Raw genomic sequence first — 15,091 nt, 5'->3', positions numbered from 1 at the left:
GGTTCAGTGGTCAGACTGGGGTTACACTGCACAGAATGGTTGGGTTGAAATAAAGACATCTTCCGAGACTGATTTAGTGTTCTGCCCTCTTTATTTCGAACTAGTTCAGAGACAGCATTTCTATAAATTACAAAATGCTCGACAGGGCAGAGCTCATGTCAGTCTTACTCATAGCTACATACACACCATTTAGCAACATGGTTGTATATAACAGATGCTTAATCACTATTTTTAAGAGAAATTAAAAAAAACAGATTATTTTAATTAAAATTTTTTTTTTTAGCCACACAGCATGAGAGATCTTAGTTCCCTGACCAGGGATGGAACCTGCGCCCCCTGCAGGGAAAGCATGGAGTCTTTGCCGCTGGGCCATGAGGGAAGTCCCCTTAATCACTATTTCTTGCATGTATGTTGAATAAGCATAGATCTGCAAGAGCATCAAGATAATCTTATCAGTCCTTAAGTACATACTTCAGTGGCTAGGTTCAAGGTAGTTAAAACCCATTTGAATCAGTTCCCAAACCCTTTAATTCAGTGACTGCTCTTGTTCTGTGTGTTTATCCTTCGTGGGAATGGAAACACTTTCAGAATGCTTCCTGACTTCTAAGGTTACACACTCCTCTGGCAGAGCTCAGCCAGGTGTGGCTAAGATGTAGAAATTCTAAGGTGGAACTTCCTACCTATGCCAAAAAGCAGGAAAAATAAATGCCATCAAAATACCTAAAGGTGAATAGCCTAAGATGAACTCAAATGATAAAGACTACCCTGTGAAAACATTTTCAAATGGTGTGAAAGGACTAGTTTCAACAAGGAGTTAGAGACATATTGAGTGACCAGTGAGGGGAAAAGAAGTATGCTGAGACTGGTATATGACTCTCCCATTTCCACTTGCCTGTGAATAATTGAATGCAGCACACTGAAGCACTCTGGGCCACGTGGTGTTGTATGTTGGGCCCGGCTTCAGCCTGCTGTTCTCGCTTACCTCTGGGATGCAGAGAGCAGCATTTGCAGCAAACGCTACACAGGGCTATTTAGGGACCAGGCAGTAGGACCTGACAAACATTTATTATTGATCTTCCTGATGATGACATTCTGTGCGTGGGAGCCAACAGAATAGGAATGTAAACACCATAATGAGGTATCTTTATGGAGAATGTGCAAAGACTTAGCATTTTCTCCAATGGCCTCAGCAATAGTCCATGGCAAGGGCAGATATTTCTACATTTAGAAGATTACTGCATTCTGATATGAGCAGACGTTTTTCCCTTATTATTTCAGATGACTAAACCCAAGGGGGGAAAAAAAAACTATTGAGAGAAAAAAAAAAAGATAACCACTCTGCCTGTTTTCACAAAACATAGTTTTAGCCTTTTGTGATCACTGGACTTCTGCGACTGGGGTGTATGTTGATAAGAGGTTTAGGCATATTCCTTCCACAGAGTAGAAACTTCATCAAATTTTCTAAGAATTATTTTCCAGGGTGGCATCTATTTAGATGAGTTTAAGTGATTCTTCCTTTCTCCATTGCCTTTTTCCCCCCAGTTGTTCAGAAGGACCCAGGCCTCCTTTATTGGATCTCAGCTAAGTAAGGAGTATATTTGTTCTTTAAATATTTTTATATTTAAAGCAAGTTTGGGGACTTCTCTGGCAATCTGGTGGTTAAGACTCCATGCTCCCAGTGCAGAGGGTACAGGTTCCAACCCCAGTTAAGGAACTAAGATCTCATGTGCCACATGCTGTGGCATAGCATGGCCAAAAATAATAATCATTTTTTAAAAGTTAAAAAAAAAAAGATCTTCATGACCTAAATACGTTAGCAGAACCACAGACTCCTACATATTGATGGAATGCTTTTGAACAAGTTGAACAGAATTGAATGGTTTCTGGTTAACATTCACAGACTATCTAGTTTCTGAGAATTGTAATCTTGGTTTTAGCGATTTAGCTTATCTGCAACCCACGAACAGGATTTCTCAATAGGGTTGCTGCTGACAGTTTGGACTGAATTGCTCTTTGCTGTGGAAGACTGTCCTGTGTAATGTAGGATATTTCATAGCATCCTTGGCCTCTACCCACTAGATGCCAGTAACATCTTCCACCCCTGTGGTGGCAATCAAAAAATGTCCCTAACATTGTCCAGTGTCCCTTGGGAGGAGAGTTCATCACTGGCTGTGAACCACCGATCCAATTTTCATACCATATCCTCTAATCCAAGACAAAAAGAAAGTAATTTAACTGCTGGTGGGAAAATAAATTCAAAATATGGAGACCATTCTCATGTGATAGTTTGAATACATTGCATATTCTATATAATCAGTCGTGAGGATACAAACAGACGCTGTGCCCAGTTTAGAAAGGGATGAACAATTGCCTATAGAAATATTGCAGTACAAGGTGCTAGGCTGCCAGGTCACTAACACCGAAAATGAAAAGCGTCTTTGATCCACTGAGGAGCTGAAGAATAGCACCATCTAGCATCACTCCCACCTTTACAGTATTTCTCAAGAGAGAGAATTTGCTCAGAATTCTTGCACAAAATGCTAAGAACAGAGTTCCTCTTTTGGATAGGAAACAAGCCTTCCCCAGACCACCTTCTGACCACCTCATGTTCCTCATTCCTCCTAGGTCCTGGATATCTAGATCAGGGATTCCTGCAACCCCAAGCAACAGATGCAGGATTTGGAGATTGAGGTATAGGAAGAAAGGGGATGCTTTTATGAAAAAAACTTTTAAGTGTAACATACTTACAGAAGTGTATACAAATTAAATTTATAGCTTGATGAAGGATCACAAGTTGCACACACTCATCCAGTAACCAGCATCCAGACAAAGAACAGAACATCAACAGCAACCCAAAGCCTGCCTATGCCCCCTCCCAATCCCTTCTCCCTCCTTGTTCCTTACTTGTAACACAATCTATTAGCTTGGCCTGGCTTTGAACTTCATTGGCCTCTAGATACTATAGGCTCGGAACCAGACTCATTTACAAGGAATTAATTCCTGTAGTGGATAGCTTGTTGGGTTTCTGAGATGAGGAGAGGAAGGAACTCTGCTCTTTCACTTTCAAGTAATCTCATGCTTGAAAAGCTGTTCATTCTAAGCACCAACTTGTCAGATACATGCCCAGAGACTTAGTAGCATTAAGCGAATAGCACTTATAAATTAAAACTTGCTTTTAATTAATGAGAGTCAGACCATAATTTATGAACAATTATTTACTCAATAAAGTTAATTACACTCCTGCATATGCGACCGAAGCTGTAAAACAATCAAATCTATCCTGACATTTTCTAAATAACATGTGGTAAGAAAGTAAATAGTTTCAAATGATAGCATTTGAGAAGCAGTGTAGCACAGTGGTTAAAAGCAACAACATTGGAGCTAGATTTGGAGTGAATCCTGGGTATGACAGTGAGTAGTGGTGTGTTCTTATTTTAATTATTTAGTATGTTTAGGTTTCAGTTTCCTCATCTGTAAAATGAGGATAATAATAGTTACTGTATGTGATTAAGATCTTTCTTAATGTATATGTTATATATATGTAGCTATATATACTATATAGTTATATATATAGTATAGTATATAGTATATATATAATAGTTACTGTATATATATATATATACTATATATGTACTATATCTATATAACTATATATATGTATAACTATAGTTATACATATACTATATATACTATACTATACTATAGTTATACTATATAACTATATAGTATATATATATAGTATAGTATAGTATATATAGTATAGTGTGTGTATATATATACACAATGCTTGTTGCATCATTACATAGGACCATCTTAGCATTAGAAAAGCATGAAGCCCAACACACATATCCAGCTTCAAGTACTTACCACACAGCTAAAATTGGGGATTGTTGCATACTTGTAAGAATATGGATACAGCAACATCTGAGCATATGCGTGAAAAGATAGGTAAGCTGTGATGTGCTTCCTGTGTTTTCGGAGGAAGTTAGCTACAGCTTTCACTTCCGGCTCAGATTCTGGGAAAGGTCCACAGTATGTATCATCACAAGGATGCATGGAAGCTCCTTCATCTGCAAGTTAGAAAAGAAAATGGGGTGTAGGCACGGGCAGGCAAGAAGCAAGAAACGCAAATAGGCATTGTTAAACTGATTCTTCTGTTGTTTCTGTAAACACATGATATTATTAAGCAGTTCGTCTAACTTGTCATTTACTGAAATTAATACTGAAAAATCCAAGGTGCCTCAGGCCTCCATGTATATAATGGCCGGGCAGCCTGAATAGGAACTGGATGCTGCTTGTTTAGCTAAGCCTGCATAAAACACCCTAAAAGGAGGGCTCCAACAGTTGGAGAACTAATTCTGTATGATCCCCCCAGAGCAGGTAAGGCCTCTTGTTTATATACTCCATGACACTTGCACTTTCCCACTATAACACTCAACCCACTTGTCATAAGGGTCAATAGTTTACTCATTTAATATGCAGTCAATATTTACACTGACCTGGGTACCTGAGATATACTGGAAAACAACATAGGAAGAAATCCCTGCTATAACAGAACCCGCATTCAATCTGGATTCTTTGTTAGACTCTAATGCTCTGTGAAGGCAGGGACTGTGTCTTTCTTTTTGGGCACCTGACAACTAGAACAATAATATGCAAGTGTTCAACAAACAGTTGTTGAATAAGTAAATGTCAGATCAAAAGAAAAGGCTAAACAAAAGGGTTTATAAATGATAGCAAAAAAAAAAAAATAAAGTATGACACTAACTTAAAAAAAAAAGAAAAGGCTAGACATCTGTATAGATGTCTGGTAAGATACAAATATTGATATATTAAGAACAGGGAGGCAAAACAGAAATAATTCCACAGAACACGCCAATTTCTGTTATATTTTTAGATCAGCTATGGTCAAACTGGTTTAATAAAACCCAAGAGAGCTCTCTAGTGATCTTCAGGGTCAGTTCAGTTAAGAAATCCTCAAAAGTAAATTTTAATATTTTTGAATATTTTGAATATTTTGAAATTAAAAGATTATGCAAGTCCATGAAGGAGAGGGAGGAAAATAAGATTTACAGTAATAATCACAGAGGATTAAGGTTCCAAGAAATTTTGGAAATAATGGCATTTTCCATAGTGATTTGCCATTCTGAGTCCTTGCCATCTCTCCTATACCTGGAACGCTGTAACTCTTTCCATAAACAAATGGAAAATGGTTGGTAGGTCTATGACCTAGTCTAGCACTACTGAAAATGAAAAAACTAAGACCAGGCTAATTCTTGAGGACATTATGTCTCATTTATGCCTAAGCAGAGTCAGGATAGGGAACTTAAAGCAATTGTGGTTTTCTTCCTTTGAGTCTAATTTTGGACTCAAAGCCTCGAAAGCAACTGGGATATAGTTGGAACTCAGAACTTAATATAAAAACTATAGCTAATGCTCCAAAAGGAACAGAAAAAACTAGACCTTTGAGCAACACTGATGTAAAGGAGAGATCACAAACTGAGCAACTACTTCCAGAGGGAACAGAAGTAATGAGCTAGAGAAACAAGAGCTCACAACAACCATAATAAATATTCTCAACGGCATATGGGAGGGCACTGGAAACATTAGACAGGGGCAAGAAGTTATAAAAAAGAACCAATAAGATATAATGGAAAAAACTTAACTCATGGGTTGCATGAATGCAATCAATGTGTGAATTGATGAGATGGAGTGGATTTTGAAACATTCCCAGAGGTATTGAGAAGGGAACAAATAATTGTAAAAATGAAAAAAATGTTAAAGGACATGAAAAATAGAATCATCGCCAACATCTGATTAGTAGGGCTTCTAAATGAAAAAAAATCAAGTTAAACATTTGAGGAATTGCTAATTGAAATTTTGCCATGATTAAAGGTTAAATGGTCTTATTGTGTACCAACATGAGAGAGAAAAGGGAAAATATCAACATGATATAGTAAAGTGAAATTTAGGAGCAAGGAATCAATTCCAGAGAGAAAGCAGCAGACCATCTATAGAGGAATGAAATTAGATTCACATCTGACATTTTAAATAGCAGTACTTGTTCAGTCACTAAGTTGTGTTCCAATTCTTTTCGATCCCATGGACTGCAGCATGCCAGGCTTCCCTGTCCTTCACTATCTCCCAGAGTTTGCTTAAATTCACTAACTCATCTCCCCTGAGTTAGTGATGCCATCCAACAATCTCATCCTCTGTCGTCCCCTGTTCCTCCTGCCCTCAGTCTTTCCCAGCATCATGGTATTTTCCAGTGAGTCAGCTGTTCACATCAGGTGGCCAAAGTATTGGAGCTTCAGCATCAGGCCTTCCAGTAAATATTCATGGTTGGTTTCCTTTAGGATTGATTAATCTCCTTGTAGTCCAAGGGACTCTCAAGAGTCTTCACCACCACCATTATTTGAAACCATCAGTTCTTCAGGGCTCAGCTCATCTGACATTTTAAACAGCAAAACTAGAATAATATTTGCAGTTTTTTTGAAACAGGAAATTTGAGTCTAGACTTACAGCTGAATTCATTGAAATGCGAGAGTGAAATAAAGATGTCATAGTTATTGTCACATTTTCATTGGTTATTTTTTCATTTTATATGTGTACTTTTTTCACTTACAGTTTTTAAATTTCATGTATTACATAATTTTAAAGTTTTAAAAAGATTTTAGTTATCATCAGTTTTGTCAGATTGCTTACAAAGATTGTTATTGTTGATATTTTCACAAGCAATGGTCAAGAGCACTATCTCTTCTCTGCCAACAATACCCTGAAAGTGCATCAACTTTTGGTTTTTGCCTTTGATGGCAAAATTTAATTTGCCTTCCTTACTGCAAGTATGTTTGAACATTGATTTATAGGTTGAAATTGGATTGGACATGCCTCTGAATTGGTTAATCTTGTCTTTAGCTCATATTATTGTTGGGCTGTTTATCTTTTTTTGGTTGGTTGGTTTAGTTGCTAAAGTTATCTCCAACTCTTGCAACCCCATGGACCGTAGCCCCCCAGGTTCCCCTGTCCATGGGATTTCCCAGGCAAGAATATTGGAGAGTGTGGCCATTCCCTTCTCCAGGGGATCTTCCCGACCCAGGGAGCAAACCTGTGTCTCCTGCATTGGCAGTGGGGGAATGAGCCACAAGGGAAGCCCTACTCATGTATAAAAGAGCTCTGTATAGATGTTTGTCATCTGCACTGCATTTTATCCTCATATTTATATTTTCCAATTGTTTATGATAGCTTTTTGTAATTTTAGACATCTTAAATTTTATATAATTACTATGTCTTTTTCAATGGCTTTTGGGTTTCCTGTCCTGGTTAAGAATTTTTTCCTATTCTGAGGGATTATAGCTTGTTTATAGGTTTTCTTCTAAGAATGTTGTCATTAAAAAAAAATTATTTTTGGCTGTGCTGGGTCTTTGGTGCTGCGTAAGCTTTTCTGTAGTTGCAGTGCGCAGAGGCTGCTCCCTAGTTGCAGTGCGCAGGTTTCACTGCTGTGGCTTCTCCTGTTGCAGAGCATGGGCTCTCGGCGTGTGGGCTTCAGTAGTATGGCGCGTGTGCTCAGTAGTTGCAGCTCCCGGGCTCTGGAGCACAGGCGCAATAGAGGCGGCGCATGCGCTTAGTTGCTCAAGAGCATGTGGGATTTTCCCGTGTCAGGGATCAAGCCTATGTCTCCTGCATTAGTAGATGGATTCTTTGCCACTGAGCTACCAGGGAAACCTCAAGAATGTTATCATTTTATTTTATCGTTTTTCCATCTAAGTCTTTAATCCTTTTGGATTTATTTTTATACATATGTAACATACAGCTTTGTCTTCAGTTTTTCTATATTGATAGATAATTCATTCAGCATAATTTATTAAATATTCTACCATTTTCCCACTGAATTGAAACACCACCTTGGTCATATATTAAAATCTCTTGCATTTGTTCATCTATTCCTGGATTCTCTGTTCTGCTGTTCTATTAGTCTCTTTCCATATTGTCACCCTATTAGTCTATAGCAGCATTAAGATATGTGCTGATATCAGACAAGTTCCCTTACTGTTATTCTTTTTTTCAGTGTTTTTTAGGGTCTATTTGCTTTCCATATAGATTTAATGATCATTTTATCAGTCTCCCAAAACATAAATGAAAAACCCTGTTGAGACTCTAATTGGAATTGCACTAAATTTATACTGATTTTTTGAGGATATTATAATACTGAGTCACCCAATCCAAGGACATGTTACACCATTCCATTTGCTCAGATGGTGTTTTATGTTCATCATCAATATTTTATCACTCTTTTCTTCAGTATATCTTCTTTATTGTTATTATTACTATGAATTGGTAACTATTTCTTTTTAAAAATGTTTACACAATTTTAATGGTTACCTTTCATTTACAGTTATTATTAAATATTGCCATATTCCCCATGTTGTACAGTATATCCCTGAATTTATCTTACACCTAATGGTTTGTACCTTCCATTCCCTCATCCCATAACTGCCCCTCCATCCTCCTCCTAGTAACTATGCTTGTTCTCTATGAGTCTGCTTCTGTTTTTGTTATATTCATTAATTTGTTGTATTTTTATTTTACACGTATAAGTGGTATCATTCAATCTTCCTACTTCTGTATGACTTATTTAACGTAGCATAATGTCCTCTAAGTCCACGCATGTTGCTGAAAATGGCAAAATTTCATTATTTTTATGACTGAGCAGTATTCCAATGCATATGTATATCACATCTTCATCCATTCATCTGTTGATGGATACTTACATTGCTTCCATATTTTGGCAGTTATAAATAATGCTGCTCTGAACATTGGAGTGCATTCCTTCTTGAATAAGTGTTTTTTGTTTTTGATATGTACCCAGGAGTGAAATTGCTGGGTCATATGGTAATACTGTTTTTAGTTTTTTGAGAAACCATACTGTTTTCCCTAGTGGCTACCATTGGTAGCTATTTTCCAAATGGTCCTCTAAGAGTGTGGTGGTAGCAGTCACTTCATGATACCATGAGAACTCCTCCCATTCTCCCCCTTCCTGTCCTCTACCAGATCCATCAGATCTAACTAGGAATTAGTTGTCCAAACCATATGTTTAAACTTCATTTTGGAGCCTTCTGTGCTGTCAAAATAAAAAAAATGTGGCCCATTAAACAAATTTTATATTAAATATATATGTTATTTACATATATAAATAGTGTTTTCTGATAACTGTATCCTTAGATAATATCATAATTGGGATAATGAGTGACAGCTCAACTGACATTTCTTTAGAAAATCAGACCCTCTTCTAAATAACATTCTAAGTTGCTAAAGATAAATTACTGGCTTTGTTCAAACTGTCAAGAAAGAAGGCCCATAATTCTTTAGTATTCTCATTTTCCATTCTTTCTATAGATTGTGAAGTATTTCTAAGCCATTCCTGAATCTGTAGAAGCTAGAGATCTACTTGTTTTTCAGCTAATAGTGGGTAAGGATTGCCGTCTTCTATCCTTTATAAGGTAAGAAAAACCAAACAATGATTTTCTTTTTCAAGAAATAAAATTCTTCTGAGTAGCAAGAGGGATAAATACATTGTACTGAAGACAGAGCCAGTGCTATTATTCCTTTCTGGAATGGGGAGCATTTATGGCTAGATTGAGATAAGAATGGTGAGAGTCTTGTGTCCCTGGCTATGTGGCCACAGGGAGACACTATTCTTGACCTGAAGCACTTGCTTTCCCACATCTTCACTAAATCTTCTCTGGGTATATCTGAGGTTTTTGTAACATCGCTTACTAACATAGGTGCTACAGATCTAACACAGGATGGGAAGAACAGCAGGGTTTGGAATATAGAATAATTCTACAGATGACTATGTCTGGCTGTAAATTCAGTAGCATAAATGTTGTACTGTAGTTATTTATTTTTATAGACTCTACCACTTCTGTAGAGGGTGAACTCCTCTAGGACAGAAGTCATGCCTTATTATTCCCAGTACTTAGCAAAGTGGACACCTTTGCTCCACTCTAATTGTTGTTGAATGAATAAGCTGAGCTGACCCTCCTCATGGGGGGTGCTTATATCTTGGACTATTTCATTGAATCCAGGTTTTTGCTTAGACAACAACAGTTCATCTCCATGGAAGGCTGAGGACTCACCAGGGCAACACCACCACCACCACCACCACCAAACTACCTTCAAGAAGCCTGTTGGCCTATGAAAACACTCTATTACCTAAGCATTTCTTGAATAATTTCAAATCCGAAATTCTGAGCTTTCCCAAGATTGCTATTGCTAAGTCACTTCAGTCATGTCCGACTCTGTGTGACCCCATAGACGACAGCCCACCAGGCTCCCCTGTCCCTGGGATTCTCCAGGCAAGAGCACTGGAGTGGGTTGCCATTTCCTTCTCCAATGCATGAAAGTGAAAAGTGAAAGTGAAGTCGCTCAGTCATGTCTGACCCTCAGCGACCCCATGGACTGCAGCCTTCTAGGCTCCTCCATCCATGGTATTTTCCAGGCAAGAGTACTGGAGTGGGGTGCCATTGCCTTCTCCATTCCCAAGATTATACCTTAATAAATGTTTAGCAAGGAAATGGGATACTTCAAAACTTCTTCTCTATGGTGATGATCCCCAATTGTTTACGCATGTAGATGCAAATCCTCCCTTGCCCCTAACACAAGCTATCCTGAGTGATAGTTTCATGAGTGAGCTTTTAACAGGTCATAGCCAAAAAGGGCCATTAAGTTTCCTCTTAGACTGCATAAAAGCTGTGACAGTGTGCTGATACGTTTCTTTCAGAGGATGGATGGAGAGATATTCGTAACTGGAGGGGAGTGTTTACAACAGGAAGGCATTTTTTTTTCCTTTAGCCTCAGACTTTATTGTTTGAATATTTGCGACTGTTATTCTATACACAAATGTTAATTTCTTATAAAACTGTGTATTCTGTATTGCTTGGTCACCTCACTCTCCATTTTATGCCACATTTCCATCAAGAACTATTTCCTCAAGGAACGTGCAGAGAGAGCAGAGGGGTGTGGAGGGTGGACAGGGCCAGAAAAGGTATAGGCTGGCCAGCGAAGCAGGAAAACGGTCCATGGCTTAAGAAGGACCAGGTGATCCTTCAGGAGACCAGAAGCCTTACCTGGCTTCTCACAGAGCTTGAAATATTTTCCTCCCTTGGCTTCTGATACACTCTCCTCCTTTTTCCCATCTCTACTATTTTTTTCCATTTATTAATATCTTTATTGGAGTATAATTGCTTTACAATGTTGTGTTAGTTTCTGCTATACAACAGCATGCGCCAGCTATGCGTGTACATATATCCCCTCCCTGCTGAACCTCCCTCCCCTTCTCCCTGACATTCTCCTCTTATATTTTTCTTCCAACAACTATATTATTTCCTTCTCAGCCCTCTTTATGGGTTTGTCTTCCTCTTTTAGTCCTTGAAAGAGAAGTACCCAGGTGTTCTGCCCTTAGTCCATTTTCTCCAATAATCTCTCTTCAATGACGATGTCTTCTTCAGCTCCTGCTTATGTATTGATAGTTTCATTCATTTAGTTCTATGCACCTCAAACTAGGATGGGTCAGTGAACAAAATCAAGTTTTCTGCCAAATAGAATTTACATTTTAACGGTGGCAGTGACAGTGATGGGGAGAACAACACAGTGACTAAGTAATTGCACTGTGTAGTAGAAATGGAACAGAGAAAAGGCAGAGAGGAAAAGAAAGATCAGGAGTTCTGGGGATGTGAGTTGCGATTACAAAGATGGCACTGAGAGTTATTCTTAGTAGCTGAAGTTGAGCATTCTTGAAGAACACAGGGAGTCAGCCACTGCACCTGGGGAAGAGTGTTTTGGGTAGAGGTAACAGCCAATGTGATGGCTCCACAGCAGGCCTGGTGTGTGCCTGGCCAATGTGGATGGAGCCAAGTGTCGAGAGTGGGGTAGAAATCGATGAGATCAGACAGTCAACAGGGGACCAGGTCATGTGAAGTTTTTTTTTTTATTTGATTTTTATATTGGAGTACAGTTGCTTCACAACATTGTGTTAATTTCTGCTGTGCAGCAAAGTGGATCAATTATATGTATACATATATCCCCTCTTCCTTGGGTTTCCTTCCCATTTGGGTCACCACAGAGCACTGAGTAGAGTTCCCTGGGCTATACAGTAGGTTCTCATTAGTTATCTGTTTTATACACAGTAGCGTATATATGTTGATCCCAATCTCCCAACCATACCCCCTCTTTGGTACCCATATATTAGAGTCTGTGTGTCTGTTTCTGCTTTGCAAGTAAGTCAGAAGGAGACAAAAAAATACTGTATATTAATACATATACGTGGAATCTAGAAAAATGGTATATGTGTGTGTTTGTCTTAGTCGCTCATTCGTGTCCGACTCTTACCCCAAAAAATTAGAGTGAAAAAAATGACGAGGAAACCAGTGGGTTAGGAAGAGTTTTATATTATGGAGGTCAAGTGAAGCTAAATGTTTTGAAAAATAAAGCATGATTCACGTGGTCAAAGCAGCTTAGAAACTAAGTAAGGTGAGATCAAGACGTGACCATTGTATTTAGCAATGTGGGATTTGATTAGAGTATAATACATTGTGCAGTGACTTTATATAGTATAATATTATGTGTAGAGACTAGGAGAGGATGAGACTCTGCTAAAAAGGAACAAAGGCATGGGGCAGTAGCTGGTGGAAGAAGGGGAGACAGGATTTTTTCAGATGAGAGGAATAATGGCATGCTTTCATGCTGATGGGGGAAAGCCCAGTAGAGAACCAAACACACCAGCAAACCAGACAAACAGACAACAAAACAATAGAGATGGGAAAATTCCTGGAGCAATATTCTTGAGTAGGAAATATCTAGTTCAAGTCAATGTCTTGAATCTCTATCTCAAGCTTTCTGCATGTCTCCACCGGCTGGTCTCAGAGGCACTGGAAGCTCAAGCTGTCCTTGGATGAAATCATCTCTGTCTTTCCTACCCACCAAAGTGACCTCGTGCAATGTTTCTTAACCTATATTTCCCTCATTCATCAAGTGGCTCAAGTCAGAAACTTAGATGGAGAGACCCTGAAAGTTGCCCTCTTTCTAATCCCTCCATCCTGTTGGAGAGGAAATTCAGTCGATCCCATCTGTTCCACCTCTATGTGACTCCTACGAGCAAAGTGCAGACCCTCAGCATTATTCCCCTGCATTACCACAATAGTTCGTTGCCTTCAGTCTGGCTTGCCTTGAGTTCAGCCTTCTCAACAATGTCATTGTAATCTTCTAAAAACGTAAAACTGATCTTATTGCTCTGCTGCTTAAAAGCCCTTCAGTGGCTGCCTTCTAGATAAAGTTCTAAAGTCTTTGAGTGGGTGCTAAGTCACTTCAGTCGTGTCTGACTCTGTGCACCCCCATGGACCATAGCCCGCCAGGCTCCTCTGTCCATGCGATTCTCCAGGCAAGAATACTGGAGTGGCTTGCCATGCCCTCCTCCAGGGGATCTTCCTGACCCAGGGATGGAACCTGCGTCTCTTACATCTCCTGCATTGGCAGGTGGGTTCTTTACCACTAGCACCACCTGGGAGGGCTTTACTACGGCTTAAAGGCCATAGAGGTAGTGTGGTCAAGTGTCTGAAAATAGTAGAGAAAGGCATTACAGTCCATCTTGTTGTGTGTTTTTCTGTCTTAAAAAAAAAATGAATTTATGGGACTTGCCTGGGAGTCCTGTGGTTAAGACTCAGCACTTCCACTGCAGGGGGCATGGGTTCAATCCCTGGAAGGGGAACTAAGATCCCATATGCTGAGAGGCATGGCCAAAAATAAAAAAACCAAAACCCAGTTGGTGATTTGTATCCTGTTGCTATACAGAGAGCACTGTGATTGGTATTTAACCATTTACCAGATGATGTCATGGACCTTCTGTAGTTCTATAATAGTTTCAAGGTTACATAGTTCCCCCGTTTTTGGAATTCAGAATGTCAGAGGGTTATGCTTTCTCCTTCTGACCAGATACCTATGGGATAAGGCCCTTCATGATCTGTTCTGTTGATTTGCTTGAAATTTTAGGTTCTACCAGTCTGTCTTAAACATTCTACTTCTACTTTTAATACACTACACTCTTCACTACACTATTGGTCATTTTCCTGATATTCCACACACCTTTGTCTCATGACTTTGTACGTGCTGTTCCCTTGTCTGATGCATCTCTGTTCTTCCCAGTCTGATTTTACTTGTTCTTCAGATACCACTTCTTCTTGGCATCTTTTCCAGTGGCCCCCAGGCTGGGTTAGGTGCCTGTACTTTGTATGCCTGTAACACCCTTTATCTGCATTTGTCATAAAACTTAGTGCCTATGTTAAAATGTATGCAAACCCATTTCCCTACTCGATTAGGCAAAGCAGAGTGCTTGACCAATGTTGGGTGCAAAATAAACTCAAAAGCATTTTATTTCATAATTATCATATATAAGCTAAATGGTATAATATGGAGAAGGATTATCCCTCAATTTAATGCTGTTTGCCTGAGAAACACATTAGACACTGGAGTATTCTATAGCACTTTATGGTTTAATTTTATTGATTGGCATCCTGCCAAGGTTATTTACCACAGATTACGTATTGATTCAGCAGCAAAATGGGATATCACATTGAGAATGCTTTCTGCCAGTGTATCTCTAATTTTTTGCCTTACTCATTTGTCTTTAAAAATAAAATCAGAATCCTGAATAGTGGGGCTTCTAAGATGGAAATAAATTAATTCAGGTGCAAAGAAAACCACTAAAACAATCTAATTTTATTTATAGCCTTTTGGGGCACTATCCAGGCTTTACTAAAATGTGAAGAAACAGCTCACAAATATTATTGAACAGAAAGTCCCCGGCGGATTTTAAGTAACCATGTTGGATATACAATTTGAAGAGTCCTGTCCAAACCTAGCCTCAATTACACAGATTCTGATCAGAAATAGCTGCTGTACTCCAGAAGATCAAGATAGCAGAAAGCTAAAGTACCAGGACACATTTCAAAGAAACAACACCATAAAAGAATTCCATAGCCAGGAAACAATGATAAAACAGGCTTCTGAGGGAGAGGAACAAGAATCATCTAAGCCATCA

At 38.9% G+C, this 15,091-nt stretch overlaps 1 protein-coding gene and 1 long non-coding RNA gene across 18 annotated transcripts in view; one reads left to right on the top strand and one right to left on the bottom strand.

Moving 5' to 3' along the window:
- Positions 1 to 15,091, top strand: part of LOC147359396 (uncharacterized) — a 414,201-nt gene that overhangs the window by 27,615 nt on the left and 371,495 nt on the right. For 3 of the 14 annotated variants that reach the window (XR_015140774.1, XR_015140775.1, XR_015140765.1), the window contains one exon: positions 9,394 to 9,497. The exons of the other annotated variants lie outside the window; for them this stretch is intronic. This is a non-coding gene — a long non-coding RNA (uncharacterized LOC147359396). The remainder of the gene's footprint in view (positions 1 to 9,393; positions 9,498 to 15,091) is intronic. 14 annotated transcript variants of the gene reach the window in all.
- Positions 1 to 15,091, bottom strand: part of CPA6 (carboxypeptidase A6) — a 296,877-nt gene that overhangs the window by 4,338 nt on the left and 277,448 nt on the right. For all 4 annotated transcript variants that reach the window (XM_086336657.1, XM_086336654.1, XM_086336653.1 and 1 more), the window contains one exon: positions 3,868 to 4,070. In XM_086336657.1, the coding sequence (XP_086192783.1) occupies positions 3,868 to 4,070 (203 nt within the window). The remainder of the gene's footprint in view (positions 1 to 3,867; positions 4,071 to 15,091) is intronic.

Source organism: Bos grunniens, chromosome 14 (assembly GCF_055505025.1).
Source record: "Bos grunniens cultivar Pamir isolate PY7600 chromosome 14, Bosgru_T2T1.0, whole genome shotgun sequence".
In the NCBI taxonomy this organism is placed as follows: Eukaryota; Metazoa; Chordata; class Mammalia; order Artiodactyla; family Bovidae; genus Bos; species Bos grunniens.
Note: the sequence above shows the minus strand (reverse complement) of the source record. Positions and strands in the feature narration are given on the sequence as shown.